This window comes from Pseudochaenichthys georgianus, chromosome 11 (genome assembly GCF_902827115.2).
Source record: "Pseudochaenichthys georgianus chromosome 11, fPseGeo1.2, whole genome shotgun sequence".
Lineage (NCBI taxonomy): Eukaryota > Metazoa > Chordata > Actinopteri > Perciformes > Channichthyidae > Pseudochaenichthys > Pseudochaenichthys georgianus.
In genome coordinates this window covers 16,475,795-16,502,921 of record NC_047513.1, presented here as the reverse complement: position 1 = coordinate 16,502,921, position 27,127 = coordinate 16,475,795, and the positions used below count along the sequence as shown (strand labels likewise).

The 27,127-nt window shown below is 41.9% G+C and overlaps 1 protein-coding gene across 1 annotated transcript in view; it reads left to right on the top strand.

Moving 5' to 3' along the window:
• akap9 (A kinase (PRKA) anchor protein 9) overlaps positions 1-27,127 on the top strand; it is a 73,149-nt gene that overhangs the window by 39,229 nt on the left and 6,793 nt on the right. The window contains exons 20-40 of the mRNA XM_034094695.1: positions 1,116-1,240; positions 1,511-1,722; positions 3,046-3,266; positions 8,263-8,425; positions 10,972-11,066; positions 11,510-11,627; positions 12,610-12,648; positions 13,540-13,772; positions 15,476-15,595; positions 17,969-18,145; positions 18,671-18,775; positions 19,056-19,208; positions 19,788-19,874; positions 20,259-21,356; positions 21,972-22,112; positions 22,187-22,231; positions 22,319-22,459; positions 25,423-25,467; positions 25,620-26,456; positions 26,590-26,647; positions 26,907-27,028. Coding sequence (XP_033950586.1) covers positions 1,116-1,240; positions 1,511-1,722; positions 3,046-3,266; positions 8,263-8,425; positions 10,972-11,066; positions 11,510-11,627; positions 12,610-12,648; positions 13,540-13,772; positions 15,476-15,595; positions 17,969-18,145; positions 18,671-18,775; positions 19,056-19,208; positions 19,788-19,874; positions 20,259-21,356; positions 21,972-22,112; positions 22,187-22,231; positions 22,319-22,459; positions 25,423-25,467; positions 25,620-26,456; positions 26,590-26,647; positions 26,907-27,028 — 4,335 coding nt within the window. The remainder of the gene's footprint in view (positions 1-1,115; positions 1,241-1,510; positions 1,723-3,045; positions 3,267-8,262; positions 8,426-10,971; positions 11,067-11,509; positions 11,628-12,609; positions 12,649-13,539; positions 13,773-15,475; positions 15,596-17,968; positions 18,146-18,670; positions 18,776-19,055; positions 19,209-19,787; positions 19,875-20,258; positions 21,357-21,971; positions 22,113-22,186; positions 22,232-22,318; positions 22,460-25,422; positions 25,468-25,619; positions 26,457-26,589; positions 26,648-26,906; positions 27,029-27,127) is intronic.

Here is a 27,127-nt window from a genome sequence, read left to right as displayed (position 1 = left end):
TTTTTGAAACTCTGCTCATTCCTTGAAGAGCTTATCCCAATGCCTGTTAGGCTTTCACGAACCATGTATTGCATGATTAAGCTTTAACTGTGTGATAGCAGTGGCTGTCGGGTTCCCTGCTCTGTGTGAGCTGAGTTGCATGCACTCAGTGACATTCAGTAAGGATCATTTAGTCAAAGAAAGTTCTTAAGCCTCAATAATTGGCTCGGATTAGTTTAATGAGGAAATATCTCTGTATGTTCTTTGAAAACACTTGATTTAGATGTTTACCCACATTAATATGTTCCCCTCTCATTAATCTATCAATAAGATTAAGGTGAATTCATTGAAAATAAAATGAACATTAATCATTTCTTAAGACTACTCGAACATAAAGTAATGTGTAAATGTGTACAACAATTATGTTTAAGTATGACAAACCAAGCTAAGGAATTAGAATACAAGTTCTGAAACTAATCCTAAAGAAACATTTTAATAAATACAAATAAGCTACACATGTTTATATGAGGACTTTCATCCCAAACGTCATCAATTGTTCGTAACTAAGATTTAGGCCAAACAAACCCATTTATTTTTGATTATTTTAGCTGTTGGCTTCTGTAAAGCCTGCTCATTCTCATTATAAACAGTCAGTCTTCTCACAGTTATTAACCTCAATCCCTGTCTCAAACCTTTGTGTGTTGGGTCCTTTTTCATTTGATGTTTAGGAGGCCTGTTTAGAGGTATTTCATGTTTCTAATCTGTGAGTGTCATTCACTACATGCTCTCATGTAACTGGAGCTGCATTTCCGCTGATCTTTCAGAAGATGGAGCTATCGCCCCTGCTAGTCACTGTGCCTCAGGTGCACCTGTTGCCATAGCTGCACAAAGATAGTAGTGTTTCCTCTCGGCTCCAAGGGACTTAGAAGTGCCCCTGTGTGTTTGTGTGTGTCCTTGTAAAAAGGCCAGTGTGTCTACATGCCCCGCGCTGCGCCTTATTTGAATGTAATTTTCCTAATGGCTGCACATACAGCCAGACTACCGTTCTCTGTCCAGAGTTTTCAGGAGTCTGTTCATCACAACGCATCTCCGTAATGACGGGGCTGCTGTCTGTGCTCTCTCTCCTGCCGGTCCAGGCTCTAAAGAAGAAAGAGGATGGACAAGAAGAAGCTGAGGAAGATGGAGATTCAGGCTTTCCGGGAGTGAAGCAGGCTGGGGGAGGCAAACTGTCCTCACAGGAGGATGGAGAGTCCACTGAAAGGTAGTGATGGGAACTGTGTTCACATTCTTCCATTATTATACAACTTAATGAACCGAGATGCTCCACAATGGAGAAACATTGTAAAGCTTTTTAACTGTGAGTTGGTCCTTTGTAATAATTGGTTGCATGTTTTTGCCTGTGTTTAAATAAACATTTGTCGTTAATTGCTAAGCTTTTAACTGACTGACTTTAGTTTTTCAATAACTGCAGATCATTTAAAAGAATCTCTTCTACTGCCATTGTTTTTAATATAATTGTTTTTGCTTTCAGAATCGTCCTGCGTAAGGCCAATGAGAAACTCTGTCAGGTTCTGGTTGACGTCCTGAAGACCACGGCAGCAGCGGAGGAAACGATGGGCCTCCACATGCAGAGTCTGCATGAGGCTTCCAGCGGAGGGCAGCAGGCTGCACCCCCCCTCTCCACCACACTGAGAGAGACCTGGCAGAGAGTTAACACTGAGCCTGGTAGACCATACGCTGCAGGCAAGTAACATCAGGTCCATGGAATAGTTTAAATGATGGTGCTTGTGTTTGGGCAGCAGGCTCAACTGCTCATCCTCTCAAACATGTTGGTTCAGTAGTTAGTAGTTAGCTGGGAGGGAGATTTGTAAATGAGTAAACAAACAAAGGGAAAAGAAAAGTCCTAGGATAACGGTGAAGTGTGCGTTTACTATACAGCAACTCAGTATCGGAAATTTAAAACATGTCTTTGCAGTTTTACACCATCGAATCTACAATTGCGTTTGCATTGTTGCATTTCATCATGTTTCGAATCAGTTTGCATTTATTATGTCCTGATGACGCAAGTAGGACATGAAATGTCTTCTTATGTGGACTTCTAGAGTTTCATTGTGATTCTAAATGTAACTTTTAGCACATTCAGAGTGTTGCTGGCAGCCCTGACTGTTTAAACTAACCTCCTTGCAGAAGCATCATGTAGTCAAGGTGCAAAACACTGCACCTTGACTTTCTTCACCACACCTGGATACTATGATCAAAAAACACCCTCAGTGTGTGTGTGCATGTGTACTCTTGTCAACATGATCAAATGAAAATAACAGTTAGTCAAAGAAAAAAAAGTCTCATGCTTACTCTAATCATCATATTGACTCCAAGTCTTTCATGAGACTTCTGTACTTATATTATCTGATATTTATTTTGTGGGGAAAATAATCTTTTAGAGAAAATCAAAAGTGTGTTTGAAAACATTGTGATGGTTATAAAATGAATAAAAAGTAAAGTAAATGCCACCTGAGAATGTTACAAAGTACAATAATTAAATGTAGATTACGCTATGTAACTCATGAACTAATTTGAACCGGTTTATATACGCTACTACTCTCTTATTATGGTTACATATTTAGCAATGCTTTGCTTCCTGGTTAGGGTTTAAGGTTGCACTTGTCGTTCACCTAGCCTTAAAGCAATTCATTTTTTCACGACAGCTTTAATGTTCTTCATTCAATGTGCTGATTATCTTCTCATAATATTTTGTTGTTGTCTTAAGCTATAGCAGTATAAAACATCTGGAAGCTTCTGATAGAAGTTGTAAACTACTTATTACCTAAGCAATAAGTAGGTTTTTTTCATTATCAATAATCGTTTGATGTATAATATGTCAGACTAGTGGAAAGTCTGTGGTGGTGTTTAATCGTTTCTCTTAATAGTCTGCAACAATCTTTGTGTTGATTGTAAAAATCGGTGGAGCCTTAATAGTCGCACAATATCTTAGAACTGTTAATTTGTTGAAAATGTATCAAACATCCGTTTTATGGTGATGTGTTTCTGCTTGCTGTTCCTCTGCAGAGGGTTGCCAGGAGAGCGGGACAGCGACTGGCGATGTGACCGTGTGGTCCGGTGATGCCGAGGCTCACGAAGGTCTGGAGGTGTCTCAGCAGATGATGGAAAGCCTGCTGCTGGGGGCGGGGACTCAGCTGGAGAACGAGGAGTGTCTGATGGGCATCAGCAGCCGACTGCAGACGGCTCTGGAGAAGATGTTGATGGCCATCACCGACACTACCAACGAGGTACAAACTTCTTTGCCCTTGTTTGACAGTGTAGAGAGAGGGGGAGAGAGGGGGTGTGACACAAAACAAAGGACCCATGCCTGGACTCTCACCCAGGATGTTAATTTGGCATACACTGTAACCGCTTAGCAGTATCAATCTCTTCATCTAACTTTCTGGAAAAAAAGCATCTAGGCATGGTTCCCAAAATAAAAGCTATTCCTTAAAAAAACGAAATGCTGCTTATTTAAATCATCACAAGTAAGCAGTTACTTAGAGTTATGTAATACAATCAAAGAAGGACTAAATCAACATAACAATCAACAAACATTTGATGCCAACTTTCACTACTCTCATAATAAAGTAGTTAAAGTCCTTTGTGAATGAAATGGGGTCTTTGTGCGTTTGTGCCGAAAGCTCCAGTGACACGTTTAGGCTTTGTCAAAACAGTTGAATACCCCCACTCGACGCTGTTAACCCCCTCTGTGGGTTTCTACGCCTGTTCATGGAAGCATAATGGGGATGAGATTGCAGAATGTGGCCGGCAAAAAAGTTGGCCAGTCTAGAAAGCGCACACAAAAGAGCTGCCTCATTCTCAGTGGTTGCCTATAGATACGAGCTGTATTTACACTGAGCTTTTGTCTGTGTGATCAGCCTATCCTAGGCGGTAGTGGACAGAGCAACCCCCCCCCCTCCTCGGGCTGTGTCCAGTGTCAGCCCAGCACAGAGACGGCGCTTTAACTAGGCCATTGAATGTGTTACAGTAACTGACTGCACAACACATCTTCCCGCTGGCTGAAACGCATGCGTTACTCACGCTGAGATGGGTTTTATCTTGCCGATCTAAAAATAGCTTTAAAGACATTTCAGGCCGAGCATCACTGTTGTTTCAGCGTTCATCTATACCGCAGAGTGGCTGTTCGTTAAATGTTATTTATTGATTCGTTTGAAGGCTATTTTGTGGTTACAACCGTTTTAAGAACATTTCTCATCTTGGCGGTTGTACATTTAAAACACTTTTAACACGGAACTGAGAATGATCTGAATATGGATCATCTCGTTTGTCATTTTGTAAACCTGATTGTATTTTCTCTGTGTTCCTCAGTATCATAAACCAAATATTGGTTTGCTCCACTATCATAAGTTTGATATTGTCCTTTGAAATGGAGCTTCAATGGTGAAATTATAAATCTGCAACACATTTAAATTCTTTTCAGCCCAAAAAAGCCAGAAATGTCACTTGAGCAGCTTTAAGAAATGTAAATATTTGCTGTTTTCTTCTACTTCAAAGAAGCAATCGTATTTATAAAAAAGTATAACAAAAATGTAATATAACCCACGTGGGTTTGGTGAAATTATAAAAATGTTCACTATTCTGACATTTAGTATTTTAATTTGAATAAATTACCCAAGAAATATTGAAATAAATGAAAATAATTGTTAGTTACAGCCCAATTAAAGACCCACTTTAGATTGTACAAGCAGATTACTCAGGCTGTTTACATCTCCTCCAAGAACACAACATTAACAGCACAATACACGTGTAATCATCAACAAAGCTTCTTAATGGTCTGTTCAATGATTTGCTGCTATCGATCGGATACTCATTACTCTTGTCTGAGCGGGCCGTCTCGTCACGTCTTGCCTCGGCGTCAGCATCTTGAACTTAGATTAATGTCACAAGCCGGTCAGGAATGTTAAGTATCTTTGTAAGAGTACTGCTGTCAATAATTTGCCTGAGGAAGGTGTTTGCTTTCTAATTGTTCACTCCCATTATCTGCCGGTGAGACGTGGAAATTGTTAGTGTGCAGTCACTATGACGGTCGGCATGCCGAACAGAGACGGGAGCTAGGACCGAGAGGCAGAGTTTTCAGAATGCCCTAATTGTATTTTCTCTGACTACGTTAGGAGGGAATCCAGTTTGACAACTTTTAGTGGGATAGGCGTGTGTTGTCTGTGGGTTATCTGTGTGTATGTGGAGAGCCTGTGATCTACTTGCAAATCTACCTGACCCTCTGGCTCTAATGACGGAAGCCACACCTGCTTCTCTCCCACTTCTGCTGAACAGTGTCCCGCTGTCTGCGATTAATATAGGAAGTGGAAGGAAAAGCCTCTCGTCTGAGTGCGGAAAACTGCCCTGGAAGTTTCATCTTTTTGTAAAGCTCATGGGTAAATGGAGGCAAAGTGAGTGTAACAGTAGTGACAGTAGGCTGCCTCGGGTTAGGGAAGCTCGCCTGACGGGACAGAGAGATCCAGATTCAGTGAGTAATAACATAGCGTGAGCACGGGAGCATGCGTGGAGGAAGAATAACAGCCATCCTACAAGGAAGTGAGTGAAAGACTTAAGATCGGAGCGCTGTCATTTCACTCTCAGCCGGTTGCCGCTCAGACTAAACGATTAAAAAGGGGCCCCTGGGAGGCTTCCCGGCAGGTCGGGGTTGCTACGGAGTCATCATATTGTTAATGAATCCCCAGAGAGAAAGAGAGAGCAGAGAGAGGGAAGAACACGCTGGAGCGGACAGGGGGGGGGGTGTGAGCTTCACCGAGCGGCATGATGGTTTCACTCTGAAGAAATAAGGTCAGAGAGAGCAGAGATATTCAGAGGGATCTTTCAAGAGGACCGGAAGAGAAGTAATGCTTGCCTTTTTGTTTACAAAGCTCCTGTGGACGTGTTCAGGAATGCCTTTTAAAAAACCAGACCAGGATGGGACGCCCTGTCACTGTCGAGGATGACACTTTTTGTAGGGACCTTTTTAAAAACTCACACAAGATGATCTCTCAATATCTACCTGGGAACTTGTTCTACCGCCGTCAGACATCATGTGATTAAGATGACGTGAATGTCAACCTCTCCAATTGTTGTTTACTCCTCTTGTGTGTGTGGTAAACGCATAGGAACTGTTGCTTGGAGCTATCCACAACGTTGCTCACTGCTTCATCCCCCTCTGGACTTCATTCTCATTTGTGGTTGAGCAGGTGAGCCTGAAGGATCACAACAAATGGAAATCAGTTTTGATCACCCCAGAAAAGGACATACGATTTAAGCTTTCAGTACATCTATCACTATTTTACCATGGATTCCTACCGCTCGTACTGGAACTCAGGCATCCAGAGCAGCACGTGGATGGAAGGGGAGGACCAGGATGTTTACGAGGTGGAATCTCGTGTACCCCTTCCCCGACCTTTCCCAATATGCAGCACCTTGAATGAGAGAAATGCTGTGGTGGTACATACCCACATTTCCCATGTCAACCACAGGACTAAGGGTCACCTTCTTAAGGTTATCTCCAAAATCTCCCTGCCCACTCCTCCGTATACAGTAAGTGAACACCTGGGAAATTTGCTCTAACTGTTGTGTGCTGGAGTTTTTAAATTGTATGTCGGGCTTGTGCGGTGGATGGAAAGAACTGCACGGTTGATTAATATTTTATCGGTACAATAACCAGAGGCTGTAAGGTGCCGGCAGGTCTGCACACGCTGATGCTCGTTAAATGTGGTTTCCATATGAGCACAGCATCTCTTTCTGTGCTGCTTTTGAAACAGAAGGATTATATGACTTCTATGTGCGAGGGTCACATTTCCACTTCCTGGTTCCTGCAATGTTACAAAAAGACCTTTGCTCGAGAGATATGGTTATCTATGAAAAGTAGATGACGGATGAATGGGAACGAGGGAACAGGTTATTTCATTATGATGATTTCATAGCTGTACACAGAACAGATGCCTTCTGTCACCTGACCTGAAGGTCATTAAACACACGTGATATCATTATCTCAGTGCATTTCTTATCGACTCTTGTAATGGCCAGTTTTTCCAATGCCAATGCACTTATGTTAAAGCCTCTCCAAATTGTGCATAAAGACCATGAACTGTGTTGTCAAACCATTCGTAATTCAGTGTGGTATATTATTTAAGGTGACTACAAAATGCTTTTCTGAGTAACAAAAACGGTTGCTGGCTTACAGTAATATAATTGTATTATTTGCTTTCTAGCTGCAAATCTTTTAAATAATAATACTCCTATTAAGCTGTGATGTAGCTTGTATGTGTATCTCATAGAAAATACCTGTTTTTACAAATTGGCTGGAAGATATTTCTGAAATAAAGCTTTGATGTAAAAAGAAAACGTTTACAGGTTTAGCCCCTCGTGTTATGATATATTTATGTTGTAAATGTATTAAATAATAAAATGGACATTGGAAGTTATGAGCACAGATCAACTGCTGTGCATTAAAATAAACTAAACATATACCGTACTTTTCGGACTATAAAGCGCACCTGCGTATAAGCCGCAGCAGCTACATTGTCCGTCTGTCTTGCTCTCGTTCTGTCTCTCGGTTCCACTTTTACTTTGGCGCGCTACCTGTCTCACTCTTTTCCGGCCTCCAGCTTTTCCTGCTGGAGCCCGCCGCTTAAAGGTGGCGGGCGCGGACCGGTCATAGAGCCCATAGCGTTAAAGGTGGTTAATTTTACCTGTAAAATCCATAGATTTAGGAGGTTCCCTAGTGGCCGTTAGTTGTACAAAAAAAATGGGGAAAAAAGTCGCGGCTTATAGTCCGAAAAGTACGGTATATGTTAGAGTGCCAAACATGCAAATGGAAGATTTAAAGGGGGGATCAAGTGATTTAGAATTCTTTCCATGATCTTAAGGGACTTTTTTAGTAGCGATTTAAAAAAGATTAGTCAAAGGCTGAAATCTCCTGACTTTTAGCTCTTAGTGTTTGCCAAACAAATACTTGGTCTTTCTGCAGCCAAATGGCATCTTTCATTAGATTCTCCAACCATGTTGAACACATTTTTTGAATTCTACTTGTGAAAAAGAAAAGTCTGGAGCCCAAGACGAGATCACACCATTGTTGTAACAGCTGACGAGTAAAATCATATTACATGTGCAACATTTCTGTAGTGCCCCTACTTGACAAACGGTTCCTTTTTTTGATGATCTTCTAAGATTATACAAGACAAGTCCTCTTTCCTAACTGTTTTTGTTCTGCAACACCATCTCTTTTCCTCTCAGCTTGAGCATGCCCGGTTGACCCAGACTGAGCTGATGCGGGAGTCCTTCCGCCACAACCAGGAGATGAACGAGCTGCTGCAGAAGCAGGAGGAGCTGCAGGAGAGGCTAGCGGAGGAGGCCCGGGCCCGCGAGCAGCTGGCTCTGGAACTGCACCGCGCTGAGGGTGAGTTCCTCTGAATAATGACGTTTTCAAACATGTCATTTCATGGATTTAGGATCAGCACAACACTAATTACAAGTGCATGTTTTGATTGGAGTGTGCACAGAACTGTCATCGTCTGTTCGAAGCTTTTCAAATCCATCTTCTTTAAGCAGCCTCCTTATAGGCAGCACTAGATGTTTCTCTATAGACTCTAATTGGTGATGTGACAATGTGTGTCTGTGCGTCAGAACGATCACAGAAAACAGAGCATAAGGAGGAACTGAAGTGAAAAAGCATCTGTTAGGGGAGGGGGGTGTTACAGGGAGTGTGTGGATCAGCTGAAAGGGAGAGTAAAGGAGTGTGAGACCATCTGCGGTATGAAATCGACAAATGGTCGTTTCTGTTTGCTCAAATGTTTTTGATATGTGTTTGGACATCTGACTGCTCATGCCAACAAAATCGCCAGAGTTTGTGTATGAGGGTGAAAGGTACAATTAAAAATATTTAAGCTTTATCAACCTAGAATCACTTGGAATTCAGTGGCCACTTTTTGAAATTGGTTTAAGCTGTTTAAATGCTTTGAGATCTTTTCGATGTCCCATCCATGTCAGAGACAGCTGCTCCTCTTGGGTCAACTGCTACAGCCACATCCACTCTTACTCACGTGTTGAAGGGGCTGAATTTGGGTCCCTCATACAATTTGGCAAATTTACAACAGTCAATTCTTTCTTACTGGCTTTGTGTACACACTGACTGAACCGTGGTGAGTTTATGGCTCTGTGTTGTGTTATACCATCATGCTAGTTTGTTTTATGTAATCCTAAAGAGGCACTGAAGAAAAGCAGATATTTGCCACCATAGAAAGTTTCACAGGATAGACATCAAAGAGGGGGATCGTGTTGCAAGTTGTAGGAGATAAAGGAAGGAATAAAAGAGAATGTGAAGTTTTGTTAAATGTTTGTTCCCTTGTATCTGGTCTCAATATCTATGCAGCTGCTGTTATGCATTTATCGTTGACTAGGACTTCACCTAACAATTGTTTTTAGTGTCATTGTCATTTAAACTGCAGATATCTTGTAGATTAATCACTTGAACAAATGTCCTTTAATTTGTTTGCTTTTGCTTGACCAACAGTCAAAATACATAATTGTTGTCATAGCATGGCATCAAACACATTTTACATTTTAACAGCTGGAATATGAGAACATGTCAAATGTTTGCATGATTGTAAACATATTGGAATCTAAAAGATATTTGCTAGTAGTCAAATTGTTTCAATATTTTCTGTTCAACTAAACAGATAATTTTATGGAGCTTTTATGGAGAATACATTCTGCACCCCACACTACCATTACATTTATGTGCAGAGCCAGCTTGTATGTCGTTCGTCTTCTTCTTTAACTATTAGGGAGTGCTTGACTTCTGCTAAGCCTGTCTTTTCGACATCCACTTGTGCAAATGCCAATAACCTGAAAGAGAGAAAATGATCGTCCTCTTGTATGGATGATCCACATGGGTACAAGCTCAGGGGTGCGGCCTTTTCAAACTGGTTTCTAATAAACCCAAGGCATAGCCTCAGCCTAGGAACAAAGATTAAAAGTCAGAGCGTATTATGTCGGTGAAAAGGATGAAAAGTCTTCTTTTGTTGTTTTTTTAACAAGGGGAAAAGGCTAACCCTGACAATATGAAGTGGAGGTAGATGTGTTTCCCAGGAACACTGTGAATGTGGCAATGTTTATTTAAAGCGGGTAATCATGTGCATGTGATAGCTGTGTATCATGGAGGCATCCCTCCTTAGGCAAACTTTACATACTTTGGTTCCTGCTTAGATGGCATCTTAACTTCTGAATACACACGTGATATTAACCTTCTGCCCCCCTTTCAGTGTTAGATAAACACAGAGCCCATTGAACCCATAATAAATTGTGTGTGTGTGTGTGTGTGTGTGTGTGTGTGTGTGTGTGTGTGTGTGTGTGTGTGTGTGTGTGTGTGTGTGTGTGTGTGTGTGTGTGTGTGTGTGTGTGTGTGTGTGTGTGTGTGTGTGTGTGTGTGTGTGTGTGTGTGTGTGTGTGTGTGTGTGTGTGTGTGTGTGTGTGTGTGTGTGTGTGTGTGTGTGTGTGTGTGTGTGTGTGCCTATCCTGCTGCTTAATGCTTGCTGACCTGTGACAAAGCAGTAATTATTGCATTTAATTGTGTACAGCTCAGTTTTGTACTTCATGTCAAGCAAAATGGGTCATCCATGCTCACTTGTGTCCGTCCCTGCATTTGCATTAGTGTGTGTGTGTGTGTGTGCCTCAGCGTGTCCTGTATGTATGTTTCTGTTTGCTGTTGTGTTGTTGGTAACCTTGGATTTCGTATTTCGTGCTCATTCATCTGGATAACTGCATTGTGTGTGTGTGAGTGACTGAAGCTATAATCAACACGCAATCATTTCTCTTAATTATTCTGTTAAGTGATTGTGAGAATTGGAGAGAAAGCTGGGAACAATAACTTTGTAAAGCAGAAATGTAGGATTTCTACTTCAGCTCCCTAATACCTGTCCTCCTCCTCGCTTTGTCCACATTCAGGTCTGATCGACGGCTACACGGGAGAACGAGCTGCATCTGAGGAGCAGTTACGTCAGAAGGAAGAGCTCCAGCTGAGCCTCGAGCAGGAGCTGCTGGTGAGGCAATCAAGCTGCAGGGAGACGGAAAATAATTACCTTTGATTGTGTGAGGGATGGCATGAGACCTGACCATTTAAAGGAATAATCATTTTCCCCTCTGGCTCAAAACACTACGGACTTACATGTATCGACACGTTGGCACAGTCAGTTGAGGACCAAGTCTGAAATACAAGTTAGTGGAGGTGTCGTATTAATGTAGCATTGTGTGTATATTCAGGTTACAGCACTTTAAAGAAAAAATTTCACTTTTTTTTTTTTTTTTTACTAATGTCCAATCAGGGTCGATGGTAAATGAAGTCCACGGAAGCATCAATTCCTCATTCACATTAAAATCTGTTGCTCTTCATGCGTTGGGATGGGAGATCCTCGTCTTCAACTCGACAACACATACTTACATTCATCATGTATATCAGAGTTCTGAATCTCCTTCCTCCCTGCAGGTGACAGCTAGCCGGCTGCAGGAGTTGGAGCAGGAGAGGCTTCAGATGCAGGAGGAGCGGGAGCTGATGTCACGGCAACAAGACGCCATGAGGGAGGAATCCGGGCCCCGCGAGCTTCGTACGTATCCCAAAATTCCATTACCGAAATATGTACAGATTTTTGATCGCTTAGTCACAGGAAGTTACAGCTTTTTAATATTTGAAGGTAAAATATGAATCATTGAATTAATTGAATGAAATCTGATCATAAAATATAGGTTTGATATTGTGATCTTTATTGCATTATAGATGAGTTAGAATAGCAAAAATAAACTCAGGTCTTTTGGTTGTCTTTTATCAAGGCTTGAGTTTCAAGTGACAGTTTGTTTGGTATGGCTGTACTGAAACCTGCATTTCAACATAGATCATTTGTTTAATTACAAGGGCAAACAATAAACCAGAGTCATTGCCAGCTGCACGTCATAGAGAGGTTGTTTTTATCTATTTGCAATGTTTATTGACGGGATACCAAACCTTGATCTGCATTGAAACTGGTTTTTACAATGTAAATGTGTCGAGCCTCATAATGATTAACTTTGTAGTTCTTCTGTTGCTGTGGCCCAACGGAAATGAAAACAAACATTCATGGGTCATACAATAGGTCAACAGAATTGATACCAAGAGTTAAAATGTCTACAAGATATGTATTGTTTGAATAATTCTTCCCTTAGGAAACTCTTATCTAGATTCCTTGAGCACTTTCTGCTGGTATGTGTGCCAAACAGAGACATCCATTTACAGATGTTTGCCATGAAGTGCTCCGGACAAATCAAGTGTTTCTGCTCCTTTTCCATTATGACCTACATTTATGAAAAAGGTTTCCCATGAGCACATTCTCTGATCAAATGGTAAGTAATTAAGGGTAAAAGTAAAAGGGCTTTATGCAGAAACCTTTTCCTTTCACAGCATCCTTTCTACAGCCTTAACCTCCTCGAATGAAACAGACAGAAAAGCACTGTCGTCCTATCTCCACCCTTTTCTATTCTTTATCTAAGAATTTTCCTGTTCATGAAAAAAAAGAAGAGCATGTTACATTCCTGTGCTTTCTTATTCTCCTGTAGGCCTAGTTGAAGCTGCAATGGTTGCAGCACCTGAAGCAGGTGTGTCCACTTTGAGCATGGCTCAGTCATTTCTACTATGTGTTCTTAATAATCATCTAGAGTTCACCTCTTAAACCCTAATCCAGCAACTCACCAACAACGCTTTGAGCTTGCTTGCTATTGGCTCACCAACTCACTCTGTTCAATCACTAACCTTTGCTTCAGCTTTTTCATTTTACTTTTTGCCCTGGTTTGTCTTTTTTAATGTCAATGTAAACAGTCATTTTAGCATGATGAAATACATTTAAACTACAGAGACATATATGTAGTCATGATTTCCTAACTGTCATCATCTACACTCTGAATCCAGCCATCTTTTTAAATGACTGCATATATTTTAGATCTGTAGATGCTGTGCTTGCAGCATTTCTTTAAAGGAAGTGAGATGATTGGCTGTTCAGGAAGTCCCTCTCCTGCCTGTAAATGCTTACTGGGCATGGATATTGCAATGTCTGGGCTGTCCACCTGTCTGTTCTCTCATTTGCACTCTCTCACCTTGTTACTTTTGCACTAATCCTGCGGGGGGGGGGGGTGATCCTGGGTGAATCGGTGTGGGTTGTTCACTGGAAAGAGGCATCGTGATGGGGAGTCATGTTCGGTATCTGGGTGTTTTGTTGGGAAGTTGACTGAAATGTTGGAAGAGCCTGAAGTTCACTTAGCTGTAAAAGTATATAACATTTTAGAGAAGTAAGTTGATTATCATTTTCTAACAACATGGTAAAAAAGTAATTAAATCTAGTCATGTGGCTCACAGACTTCAGACTCTTCAGTAGCTCCATCTCAGCATCCTGTTTGTCTCCAAAATCAAACCTGAATGAATCATTAACTTAAGTAAGCCACCTTTAGAGGAGAGGCAGCAATACTTAACTTCTCTTTCTTCGTCTCCTGTAGACCTTCTGGAGGAAACGGAGAAGCTGATGAAGGAGAAGGTGGAGGTCCAGCGGCAGGCGGAGAAGGAGAACGCCGAGCTCCTGAAGCAGGTGAAGCTGCTGGAGGCGGAGCTGGAGGAGCAGAACAACAGGGTGATCGAGCTGGAGAACAATCAGAGCTCAGAGAGCGGAGACCTCCGACAGCAGGTCCAGGCTCTGGAGAAACAGCTGGACAAGAACAGGAGGTTCCTCGATGTGAGTGACACACAACATGGCCTCCACTGGCATTGTAGTTATTCTGTAGTTATGTCAGTGAGACAAACATTATATTTTATTCCAGCCTTAAATCATGAATGAAATTCTTATACCAGCTATCAATGGAGATTGAATTAATATTCAACAGAACATTTATGATATCAGTCAAAAAATGTGCAAGAATTGTGTTCATAAATGATTACAAAATTATGTTTTTCTCGCTCTGAAAAGGAAACATATGTTCTACTTTCATTGTCTTTATTATAGTAAATCAAATCTTTTTAACATTTTGCAAAGTTTCCTTTTTTTGGATGCAGCTCATTGCCCTTGATTAGTCATTGACATAACTCAGTCTCTCTGGGGGTCTCTGCCTAAAGCGCTGATGAGTTTGTTCCCACCATCACACTGTAATTGGGCCGCTTGGCCCGGAGGAGATGGCACGTCATCTTCGGAATGTGTTTTGATTGCCTCTATTGTCCTGTTGATGTGAGCTACAAACAACATATAAATTATCACATTTGTTAACAATAGGGATGTAACGATATATCGAATATCGCGGTAAATAAATGTCTCAATACCGTCGTGAGACTGACAAAATCTACCGCGGGTTTTTTTTATAATTCTTTTTTTTTTAAACTTTATTTAACCAGATGGTCCCATTGAGATCATCGATCTCTTTTTCAAGGGAGACCTGTCCAACATGGCAGCAAGTAGGTTACAACATGAACATAAAACAACAGATAACACAAAAGGACATCGTATTTACAGGGCTACATGTACACACCTAGAGACATTGACAAGTACCAACAGTATATTTATATCTCGCCCTGTCAATAAGCCTCACCTTCTTGGCAAACACTGTATTGTTTTTGAAGTGGTGGAGAGACAATGCACAGTTTGACCCACTGCTGTTACCCATGGCCAAAGCATATCTCTCTGTCCCAGCAACATCACTACCAAGCAAGAGAGTTTTTTCCACAGCAGGGGATATTGTAAACGCCCAAACATCCCAGCTTCTACCTGGAAATGTGGACATGCTCATATTCCTAAAAGGTAACCTTGATGATGCTGAGTGAGTGAGTTAGAGTTAGGGTGAGTTACTTGAAAAACTAAAGTGAAACTTGATTTATTCTATTGCAGGGTCTGATTATTATATTGTTGACTCTTTAAAATACTACTATCCTATTAAAATGCTGTACAAATCAGATTAAAAAAATTAAATAAAATGTACACTTTTTTTTCTTTCATTTTCAATAAATATCGTACCGTGGACTTTTTATTGCGATATTATCGTACCGTGAGTTTTTGGTATCGTTACATCCCTAGTTAACAACGATTTAGATTATTTGGCCAATATGATAGACTTATAGGTTTATTTTCTGTAGTGTGCAGTAGTAATGGAAATGAGGATTATTATTTAGTGATCGTTACCTAGGCATGAAAGCCTCCATAATTGGGTTAATGAGATCATGTAAACATTTTCGCTGATCATTTAAATCTGAGGTCAAAGTAGAACTAAATAATTGATGCTGCATAAGTGGACACTCCGTAGTTCAGTGGACTTTTAGCTTTTCAACATTTTGGGGAAACACCGATTGCCCCCTGATGCGTCACTCCATTGACATATTCATTTTAAACGTTACTTCTGCCTCAACTTTTATCACTGAAATCAGACTTATTCCTGTCTTCATTTTGTTGTCCAGGAACAAGCCGTGGACCGCGAACACGAGAGAGACTTCTTCCAGCAGGAGATCCAGAAACTGGAACAACAGCTGAAGAATCCGCAGAAGCTCCAGGCCGGATCGGAGCAGAGAAACAAAGAGGTAACAGGAGAGCGCTCTGTTCTCTGTCAGAGGACCAGGCAGTCGCATACATGCTTATTTCCTACACATCACTTTTGTTGCTGAGCTGAGTCACACAGCAGAACAAAAGAGCTGGTAGAATTACCTGTGCTTCCTCGGAAATGACACCAAATAGTGTTAGTATGGACGTAACAGTAGGACTCATGTCCTCTGTAAGTTGTGTAAGAGCTGGTGTTATTTCACTAACATCAAATACACAATACAGTTATTAGGGATTACATTTGCTAAAGTTAATAACTGTGCTCGTGTGCTCATTGTTGAAAATGTAGTCAACAGTTAGGCTGTGTGTTTTTATGACATGAGGACAATAACATGACATATGCTAACTTCTGATATCAAATTTCAAAAGTGAATACCTGTGTAAAGAGTCAGGACACCAACAGCTTTAAATCAGCTTGTTCCATTCAATTATTTTTATTTTCACAATAGATCAAGTCAGGATGTCTAACATGTCAAACCCAGAGATGTATCACTGATGAAACGTAAACCTAAGGTGTTTCTGTATCCCACTTGGCTTCCACAGATCAGTCAGCTTTGATTTCCACAGCTATTGAAAGCTGGTTCATTACATGTTGTCTTTGCACATCAGTAACCGCTGTCAGCTTTAACCTTAATGATTGTTTATTTGCTTTGTATGTGCTATGATGTTTTTTGAACTAAATGACCCCTTTGATAACACAAAATAACACAATTGACTTCAGAAGTAATCTACACTGTGTTATGGGCCCTCGGTGCATTTCAGTCATCCAATCAGGACATCCTTTGGACATCCAATCAGGACATCCTTTGGACATCCAATCAGGACATCCTTTGGACATCCAATCAGGACATCAGGGGAAATTAGTTTATTGCTCATTGGTACTAAAATGTTTCCTTTCATCCATATTTTTGTAACTTTTATTTAAAAAATCTGTCTCTTTGTTTCCTCTTTAAATACGACTAATTTATGGTGTAGTAAGTTTAAAGCATAATGTCAACATCAATCCCACTTGTTCTTTAAACTCACAGGCTAACATCTTGAGGATAAACTCTACTTTTCTGTAATTTCCAGAGACTCCTACCACAAGTGCTTTTCCCCCTCTCTGGCCTTGAACTGTCCGTCCTCTGATCCGTTATGCCTTCTCTCTCCCGTATTACAGGTGGATGGAGTAACCTCTAAGGTATTGCTTCTAGCTACACGTAGAATCCAGTCTCCCCCAGAGAGTATTTAGTGCATTTTAGTGACCCCGCCCAACCCTGCAGCAATTTATGGCCTGCCAGCCCCTCCTGCCTTTTCTCACCCTTGCTCCCGTTTGATCCCCCTCTTCTTCGTTTGTCAAGAAGAAGAAACTTCAGGACATGTTCCTCTATTACTTCTTTGTCTTGTCTCTCCTTGTAATGTCCCAGTTAAAAACTCAACCACAAAACAGTAAAGAAAGCTGAGGGGGAAATAGGATCATCACAAACATTATAAAAGTAATGCCCCAATGACAATTTTGTTTTAATACAATTCAGGTTCAGGTTATTTATTCTGATTCTGTTTGCAGAGAAAAATACAAGGGTTCCATCCTGACACTAAAAACAAACACAAACAACAGACACATCTCTAATAAAGGACTAGTAAAAGTACAAGTATACCAAACCCTTTACATTTGACATTGTTTTTTGCCACCGTAGCAATGTTTTGGAGGGGAACCACGAACAAACATGTCTCCACAAGTTTTTCTTGAATGTAAAGCAATAAATGATATAAAGAAAGGCACTGATGTAAATCCCATCGATGAACGTGGAAACATAAGGCCATCCTGGTACAGTTTAGGATATATAAATAGACCATTCAGGGCTGAACTACTCTCATGAATGAATATTTAATGAAGGGCTGCCAGTGAGGGGGTGCATTTCATCTGCCTTACGACAGTGTCATTTTGATTTGAATAGGAGCTCAGTTTGAAGAAGCAACTTATTGTGTTGTATGATCAGGAGTCCCCCATGTAGACAGACTTATTTACCAGTTCCTGAACAAACCCCCCTCCTCGACCCTCTTCCTCCCTCCACTGATCTGCTGATGTTCTCATCTCACAGATGGATCCGTTACCTACCAGCGGCCCTCCTGGTCAACGTACCGCTCTGTGGTTTGTCTCCCCCTGAATGAAATCTCTCTCTCCCCTCTGTCCCTGCACCTCTCTCATTCTCTCCCCCCCCCCCTCCTTTTTCAGGTGGATCAGCTGACCTCCCAGCTAGCTGTTCATGTACCAGCTATGCTGTAGCGAGTGGTGTCTCAGAGCGATTCTCATTAAACGACACCCCCCCCCCCCCCTTCCTCTCTCTTTATTCCTCCCTGTCTTTCTCTACTAGGTGGAGCATCTGACCTCCCAGCTGAAGGAGAAGGCGGATTGGTGCAGTGAGCTGCTGCTCAGCTCAGAGCAGCTGAATCGTGATTTGGGAGAGCGCAACGAAGAGATTGACAAGCTGGAGAGCCGCATCCGCGAGCTGGAGCAGGCCCTGCTGTCCAGCGCTGACTCCCTGGAGAAGGTTTGTGAGAGGAGGGGGAGGGGGAGAGGGAGATGAAGATGAAGGATGTGCAGGAGACGGCAGGAGAGAAAAGCAGTCCGAACAATAGCTGTGTGTGTGTGTTTGTGTGGAGAGAGAGAGATAGAGATGCAGATGAGATGACAGCAAGAGGAGGAACAGGAGGAGGGTTGGTACGCACGCTGAGGGAGAACAATGTGTGGGTGGGTCCACTTCAGCCACCCGGCAGTTTGTTGTTGCTGATGAGCTATGGCTAGCAATTGTCAAGATTGCCCCCCAGTGTTGGTGGAGGGCTGCTGTGAGTGAACAAAAAGAGCAGTGTGTGGAATGCTGATAAATCTGCCTTGCCGCTGATCAGTGGACACATGGCCCAGAGTTCCAGTTGCACGTCCATTTTTATTATGCATGATTGAACACTCTTTTTAAAGAGTTTCATCCATCCCGCCTTTTGTGCACACGTTGTAATAGTTTATTTCGTGTGTGTGTGTGTGTGTGTGTGTGTGTGTGTGTATGTTGTGTGTGTCGCAGGTTGAACAAAAGAAGCAGCATGCATCCATCACAGAGGCGAAACAGTCAACACTGGAGGCTCAGTTACAGACGGAGAGAGAAGCTCTGGAGCGGAAAGAGAAAGAGGTAATGTTATCCTCAGTTTAGGATTTCCATTATAAACCTTTTACATAAATCTTTAGAAATCTGAAAAAGATTCAACTGGCAATTTAATGTTTTGGTTTGGATCAGTGTGCCGGCGTAACTGCGATGTTTCTCAATGTTATGGTGACTACAAATCGCTGCATTGTCCTGCAGGGAAACGTACCGTAACATTTGTTGATATTTGTGTTAAATGGCAAAGCAGAGAACATCCTGTGTTCTTATGGCGTCTCCTCTGATGCGTCATGTTTACCTGCCGCCTCAGATCTGTAACCTGGAGGAGCAGCTGGAGCAGTTCAGAGAGGAGCTGGAGAACAAGAGCGAGGAGGTGCAGCAGCTCCAGATGCAGCTGGAGATCCAGAGGAAGGAGCTCAGCAGCCAGCAGCAATACCTAGAGACAAGGGAGAGCATGCTCCAGGTAGAGACGCATCCTGATGAAATAACCTTTTACAGTCGGTTGATTGTGTGTGATCTTCAGCCGTGATCGCTTCTTAAAAACTGAGGATATCATTTTCATATGTAGATATTGGCCACATATCTTTTTAGAAAATGTTAACAGTTGTATATTCATTTATGAAATGATTAACCTGTGTTTTATACGTACCAACTGTTGTACTAAAAGCTACAAATAAACCACTGGTGGTGACTTTAAAACTGTTGACCAATATGATATGTTAAGCTTTTACTTTTTCTGCACGATACAACACAAGGTCTGGTGTTAAAAATAACCCCTCAGTTGTCAACATTTTTCACCATAACGTTCATTTTTCTACACTCAAACTGCAAAAACACTTTGATCCAGATGCTCTTTTTTTAAATTAGTTTTTATCTGTTGCTTTTTTTTAAAATGTGTACATTTGTAGTTGTTTTGCCTTTTGTTGTGCCAAATGACTCAACCAGTGTACTTCCAGTAGTTCACCGTGAATCTGACTCTGACTGGACTTCAGCCTGACATGTTTATTAATAGCCATTACGTTATAATCTCTGATTTTCGAAGGTGATGGAGGAGAAGGACAGGGAAATAGCACTTCTTAATGAACAGATCACTAAGCTCCAACACATGGAAACAGCCTCTGATAACAAGGTAACGCAATATGCTTATACGAAATAGAATCAAAACCTATTTCGAATACGCATAGTGCATCGGTGTGTGTGTTTTCTACATTCGTGTACACTTTTATTTTGGTTTGCTCCATTTGTTTTTGTTGGGTTGTTTTTGCTTGTTTTCTCCCGGTCAGTAGCTCCACACCATTGTCTGTTGTGAGGTGATCATTTGCTCGTGTGAGGTGGCTTACTAAACCTCTGAGTCTCTAAGGAGTTCTTACAATCTCATCCATTTCCAAATTCTAAATGCAGTTTCCAGAGAATTTCCAAAGGGACTCAGACGTTTATCCGAATAGCGGGAGAGCTATGGATTGTCAAATCTGATGTGTTTATGGTTTAATAACATCTGCACATGTCTCTTCAGGAAATGGATCAGAGGGATGAGCTGATTAAAGACCAGGAGTCCCAGGTGCAGTGCTTGCAAGGCGAACAAGAACGCTTGAAGAGGAATAATGAGGAGGAGATCGAGCAACTGAATGCAGTCATAGACCGACTGCAGCAGGAGCTGGCCAACATCGAGCAGAAGCAGGCTGCAGAGGAGGACGAGGACCCCAATGCTGAGTCGGAGAGCGCCACCCAGGGGCCGAGTAAAGAGGAGTACGATGAAATGAAACAGAGAATGGACCTGGCCACCAAAGAGGTCAACACACTCAAATCAGAGCACAGTAAGCTGTTCGAGACATACCTCCGCTTAAAGGAGAGCGCAGAAGCTTTAGCTGAAACGGAAAAGCTTGATAACTTAGAGGGCGAACTCGAAGACGCTCTGAGAGAGAAAACGGCAGGATTCTTAGTCATGCAGGCCCAGGTGCACGCTTTACAGCAGAGTGCTACATCCAGAGTGGAGGAGCTGGACCTTCGCATACAGGAGCTCCAGGTCCTGGTCGATGAAAAGGACGATGACCTGAGCCGCTGTCGCCTCCTCTTGGAGCAGACTCAAAGCCATGCGGATGGTCTCCAGCGGAGGAGCTCTAATCTGGAGGACGGTCTGAGGGAGAAACTGGCTTCAGTGCTCGACACGCAGGCCTCACTGCAGCAGCAGCAGCAGCAGCAGCAGCAGCAGCAGCAGCAGCAGCAGCAGCAGCAGCAGCAGCAGCAGCAGCAGCAGCAGCAGCAGTCACAGGCATCCAAAGAAAACCAGGAGAAGCAGAGACATGCTGAGGTGAAGCCGGACGTGGAGCCATACGTTTATGACTTTGGTGACTTTAGTATTCCCAAAATGGATTTCAGTGGACTAAGTCAGGCGAGAGCAGCTCCCACAGGGAAGGTGTTCCATCTCACCCAGAGGCTTCGGGAGCTGGAGGTGGGACTGAGCGGGATGCAGAAGGACCAGGAGCTCCAGAAGCAGCTGCTCTCCAGCTCCGAGGAGGAGGTGATGGAGTACGAGCGCAGGCTGGCCGTGCTCATGGATCTGCTCCGCCAGATGAAGACCAAGACGCCTCAGAGGACAACACCGGCTGGGAAGGTGAGTTCGTCTGATAGGTCATAAGAAAGTAGATCAAGTAGTTCAACCCCACATATAACCACATGTTGATGTGTTTACCCTTTGTACATATTAAACAAAAAAGATACCATATTTAAATCAGTGAGTGTTGGAGGTGCTTGAAGGTCGATCTTCTGACCTTCAGAGCTCGGCTAGCTGTTTCCCCTTGTTGAACGTATTTGTGCTGAGCTAGGCTAAGCTAGCCATCTGCAGATATGCTATTATATTATTTACGGTATTATATAAAAATAATCTAAATTAACAGGATGCATTGATAAAAGTTTTTAGAACATTTTCAATCTTACTGAGGCCGATATTTAGGCAGTGTTTTGCTGCATTTTGGACTTGATTTAGCAAATAAACTCAACTCTAATTCTAAAATCCTAAGAATCACAGGAGAAATGTCAAGATTGTATCCTTGGATTTACAAACTTATACTTAAAAGTGCAATAAAAAAAAATGTATATCTTTGTTATCCGCTTGTATATCTTTGTTATCCAACACTAAATCCCTGGAGCCATTGTAATAATGTTTCAGACTGTGTAAACGTCATCCCTTGCCAGACAAAGCTCTGAGTGTTTTGAATCTTTTGATCAGGCGTCCACTGCTGTTGAGCAGCTGGCTGCTGGCTCAGAGCTTCTTCAGGAGCTGCAGGAGGTCAGAGACGAGGCCTCGGCCACCAGAGAGCAGCTGAGCAGCTTCAAGGAGAGCTGCAGCCGACTCCAGGAGGAGCTCAGAGTGAGTGACTGCCTCTGGTGTTCAGAGTGTTCTGATGTTCCATGAGACTGACAAACGTTTGCTTTTCTCTCTAGGACAAAACGGTTACAATAGAAAGACTGCAGGACCAACTACAAAAGGTAGCAACAAAATGATTCTACTTCAGTTAACATGTTATTGATATATGAAGACTTTTATTGTCTAATATTTCAACTCTGCCTCTTAAGGTATCCTCTGGAAGCTGCGAGGAGACAAAGGGCTCTGATCTTCATCAGGAGTTGATGGAGGCTCAAAGCGAGGCAGCTGCCACCAAAGAGGAGCTGAACAGCAGCAGGGAGAGTTTGGAGAAGCTGCAGGAGCTGCTGCAGGTACAGACATCAAATAAACGGGACCAACATATCCTGCCATTACCCTGACATTCATCTATAAAAACATCACTTCTGGAAATGCATTTATTCTACATGCTATTACATTCCTTTCAAAAGTTGTCATTTTACACTTAATTTCAAATGGATTGCTTTGCTGTCAGGAGATTTGAGCTCATGTAACTGATATTTGAAGAAATAGTTTGACATCACGCTGGTTTGATATCTTCTTTGTTACTGCGAGTTGGATAAGAACATCAAAACTACTCTCATCTTAACGGAAATATCTAGTTAAACTGTGGCCTGTTGGCATCATTTAGTAGTAAGTAAACAGGAAACCCTGACCTTCTTACTCTTCTTGTTTTAATGAAATAAACAAGATGTAACAGGTCGATGAATACGCTTTAGAGAGGTGGATGTTGTACCTTCAGACAGAGCAAGGCTAGCTGTTCTTTCCTGTATTACCCCTAAGCTAAGTTAAACGGCGTGGTATCAATCCTCTTAATTCTCCACTAGATACAGGGTTCGTACGGGTGCTTGAAATCCTTGAAAATGCTTGAAATTTGACGTGGTGTTTTCAAGGTTGGGAAAGTGCTTGAATTTTGGGAATGGTGCTTGAAATTGAGATAAAGTGCTTGAAAATGTAAATGCTTTACTTTTACAAAAAATTGCTGCCTGACTGAATAGTTCGCTTTTAGATTAAAAGAAAAGAATTTCTGCAAAACTGCAAGTGTTTGTGTTACGTGTGACCTGGGCATTCTGATGAGAGTGATAGATGACTGTGTGCCAGGAGGTTGCAGTTTCAACGAGCGTTGGCTAGCAGAAGACAAATACAAGCCATGGCTAAGACGAGGGTCAAGCCCACGAGTAGCCTCCTGCAAGGTTTGCAAAAATAACGATGCGAGAGTCTGCGCTGACGAGCAACATGAAAGGTACGCCGTAGTAGAGCATTTTAGATTAGGCTAACGTTGCATGTTACGTTTGTTTAAGCTAACGTTAGCGAGCTGAATAGCGAACTCCATGAGGGATAATAATAATTACAGGGGACAATCATTTCAGAGGAGCGTACCTATGTTAATATGTGCGTTACAGTCGCCATCGTGTGGTGTTCAGAGGATGAAGCTCTCACGGCATTTCGTGTTATAGTCACGAAATATAATCTATTGATTCGACACAGAGCGATTTTGAAAGCAATGTATTTCTACTGGTAGTATGCCTAAACCACATGTGACTTGCTCTATCGAAATCAGTCACATTGACCCGAAGACACATTTTCGTTTGTATTACTGGTCTCGGGGAAGCTCGCGAGTGTGTTTGTGTATTTTTGCGTTTGTGTCCCGGGGAAAACCTCACAAGAAACACCGGCTGTTGTTATGCTTGCTGTGACGTTACATTAGTCCGTTCTCTGCTTGTAATCATGCCGAAGCTTCAAAGTTGTATTTATCATCTGAATTTGCCGAAACAAGTTTAATATTCTGAAAGCCAATACTTTGTTTATTTGAAAACATGAAAACAAACTGTCTTTTATATAAAATTGAAGTATTATACAATTAAAACTACATTTTGCTTTAATCCCATGTAATTGTAGAATGAACACAGTCTTCCTTTGGAGATGTATAAGTCAGGAGTCTTGAGTAGTCAACATTACCTAAAATCATTGTACACATTTGTACATATTATTTTCCACTTGTTACCATTGTGAGTCTATTTTTATGCAGCTCTGCGTGATTTTGTGGCTACAATTCAGGCTAATACGCTACCAGAGGTGGAATAAGTACTCAGATGTTGTACTTGAGTAAAAGTAGAAGTACTCAGATCTTGTACTTGAGTAAAAGTAGAAGTACTCAGATCGTGTACTTGATTAAAAGTAGAAGTACTCAGGTCTTGTACTTGAGTAAAAGTAGAAGTACTCAGGTCTTGTACTTAGTAAAAGTAGAAGTACCAGAGTGTAGGAATACTCTGTTACAGTAAAAGTCCTGCATTCAAAATGTTCCTCAAGTGAAAATAGAAAAGTATTCTCATCTAAATATAGTGAAAGACAGTAAAAGTAGTCGTTGTGCAGATTGGTCCATTTCAGAATAATATATATGATATGTTTTATAATGATTGATCATGAAAGTGTTCTCAGAGCTGGTGAAGGTGCAGCGAGTCTGAATGACTTTGTATACTGCAGGGGAGCTGGTGGATTTACTCCGGGTGGAACTAAAGTCTGATTCAACACTTGATTAGATTTCACATCATTCATCTGTGAAGTAACTAAAGGGATTAAATACATGTAGTGGAGGAAAGTACACCATGTACCTCTGAACTGTAGTGGAGTAGAAGTACACCATGTACCTCTGAACTGTAGAGGAGTAGAAGTACACCATGTACCTCTGAACTGTAGTGGAGTAGAAGTACACCATGTACCTCTGAACTGTAGAGGAGTAGAAGTACACCATGTACCTCTGACTTGCGTTCACTACCAACAATTAATCAATAATGTATTGAAAAGTTATTTGGCTGATTGTTGTATATTGGCTCAGCCAGGTTATATGGGAGGCCTAGTCTATGTACAGGTCACTAATTTTGAAATATTAAACTTAGTTTTCTTTTCTTTAATTTTTCATCCTCGTGTAGAATGCTATCACGAAACACACATTTGGTTGTTTATAGCATAAAGAACATCTGATTTAATGTGAGGTAGGGAAATAATCATTTGAGTATGTGTATATAAATATGTAATTTACAACAGCTGTAAGATGCTTGAAAAGCTGGAAAATGCACCTTGAAAATGCTTGAAAAGTGCTTGAATTTGACTTTTGAAAAGGTGTAAGAACCCTCTAGATAGCAATTCATATTCCACCTTCTCAAACTATTACACGTATGTTGCGTCTTTTTTACTGATGTCAGATCTTAGTTCACTTATGTGTGTGAGTTGTATGTATGTATTCACATTTTAATATCGCACAATTGTGTTTTCATAGGAGCGTGAAATGACCATTGCTCAACTTAAAGGAGAACTTTTTGAAGTAAGTAAAAACTTTATTTCCCCGCATCTGAAATGCGGTGTTTAACATTATCGTATATTTTTCTATAGTTCTATAGATAGATATGATAGTTGTTTGTTACGAGACGTCAGATTATTTTATGATAACTGGCCATTTTCCAAATCATCCTCAAGGTACAAGCTGATGAAGAACGAGCCACCATGACGGAGCTTCTCCAGGAGGTCAGAGATGATGCGGCTACCACCAAAGAAGAACTCTGCAGATGCAGGCAGCATAATGACAACCTTCAGGAGGAAATACAAGCTCGGGAAGTTTCCTTTTCTAAACTCAAAGAGGAGCTCCAGGGTCTCCGAACAAATGTGGATACCACCAAAGAAGAACTCAGCAGATACAGGCAGCATAATGAGAGACTTCAGGAGGAACTACAAGCTCGGGAAGTTTCCTTTTCTAAACTCAAAGTAGAGCTCCAAGAGGCTCGAACAGCCTTGATGAAGGCGGCAGTTTCTGGTCCTCCATCTACTTCTCCCTCACCTTCACCCTCTCCTCAACCTGCCTCCGCTGCTTCCTCCTCCTCCACCACCCAGCCCAAGAGGAAAGTAGGCAAACAGCCGGCTGGTAGGGGAAGCTGCGCCAAAGAGAAAACATCTCTCTCCAGGAAGAACTCTGCCCCTTCCAGCCAGCACCCTTCCAACAAGTCTCACAGCGCCCGTCTGAACAGCAGCTCTGAGCAGCGACACGCAGCCGTCACTCACTCCTCCACACAGACCGAACCTCTCCAAATGTCTGACCTCGGCCCGGACATTGAGTCTGCTACCAAAGAGGAGATGGAGGAGGTGATCGAAGATTTCCAGGAGAAGATTGGACAGATGCAGGAGCTCCACGCGGCGGAGATCCTGGACATGGAGGCCCGGCATATTTCAGAGAGCGAGGGCCTTCGCAGGGACACGCAGGCGCTGGAGGACGAGTGCAAGGCCCTGAAGGCCGTCATCGACAAGCTGCGCTCCAGAGAGGTGAGGGCAGGAAACAATAAAGTAATGCTACTAACATTTATTATACTCTACACCCAGCTGTCAAATTATACTCCTTTATGAAATACTTGATTAAGACAGTAAAAATATCTAATTGATGTGTAATCTCTTCTAGGCCCCTACATCAAGACAAGACCGTCCAACGACACGATTCAAAGATGGCTACACAAGTGGTAAGAAACATCACATTCATACAAAACATGAGAGCTTGTCCTCTGTTTCCGTTATTGCTTCAAATATTTAAGGCTCATTTTTTACAGTATTGTTTATTCTTAACATTTCAACTGACAAGAACAAAGGTGTCAAACTCAAAGCTAAATCCAGACCCTCGCAAACTTTATTTTAGCCTGTTTATCAGTTAATATTCTTAATAAATGATATTGTTCACCATTTTTCAGCATTTTGTTTCAAGAAAGTGTTTTCCCGTTGCAGACAGCAGCTCAGACTACAGCCAGCGGACTGGATTTGACTTCCCGAACCTGCAGCAGGAGTTCAGGACGACTCCAGAGGGCGCCAGGAGAGAAGCTGACGATCATCTGCCCGACCGGATCAAGGTAACACCTTTAATTATTATAAACGCTGTCCTAGCTCTGAGCAAAATATGATTATACACAATTATGATTGTGAATGTAATAAACATGACGCTGAAAAAC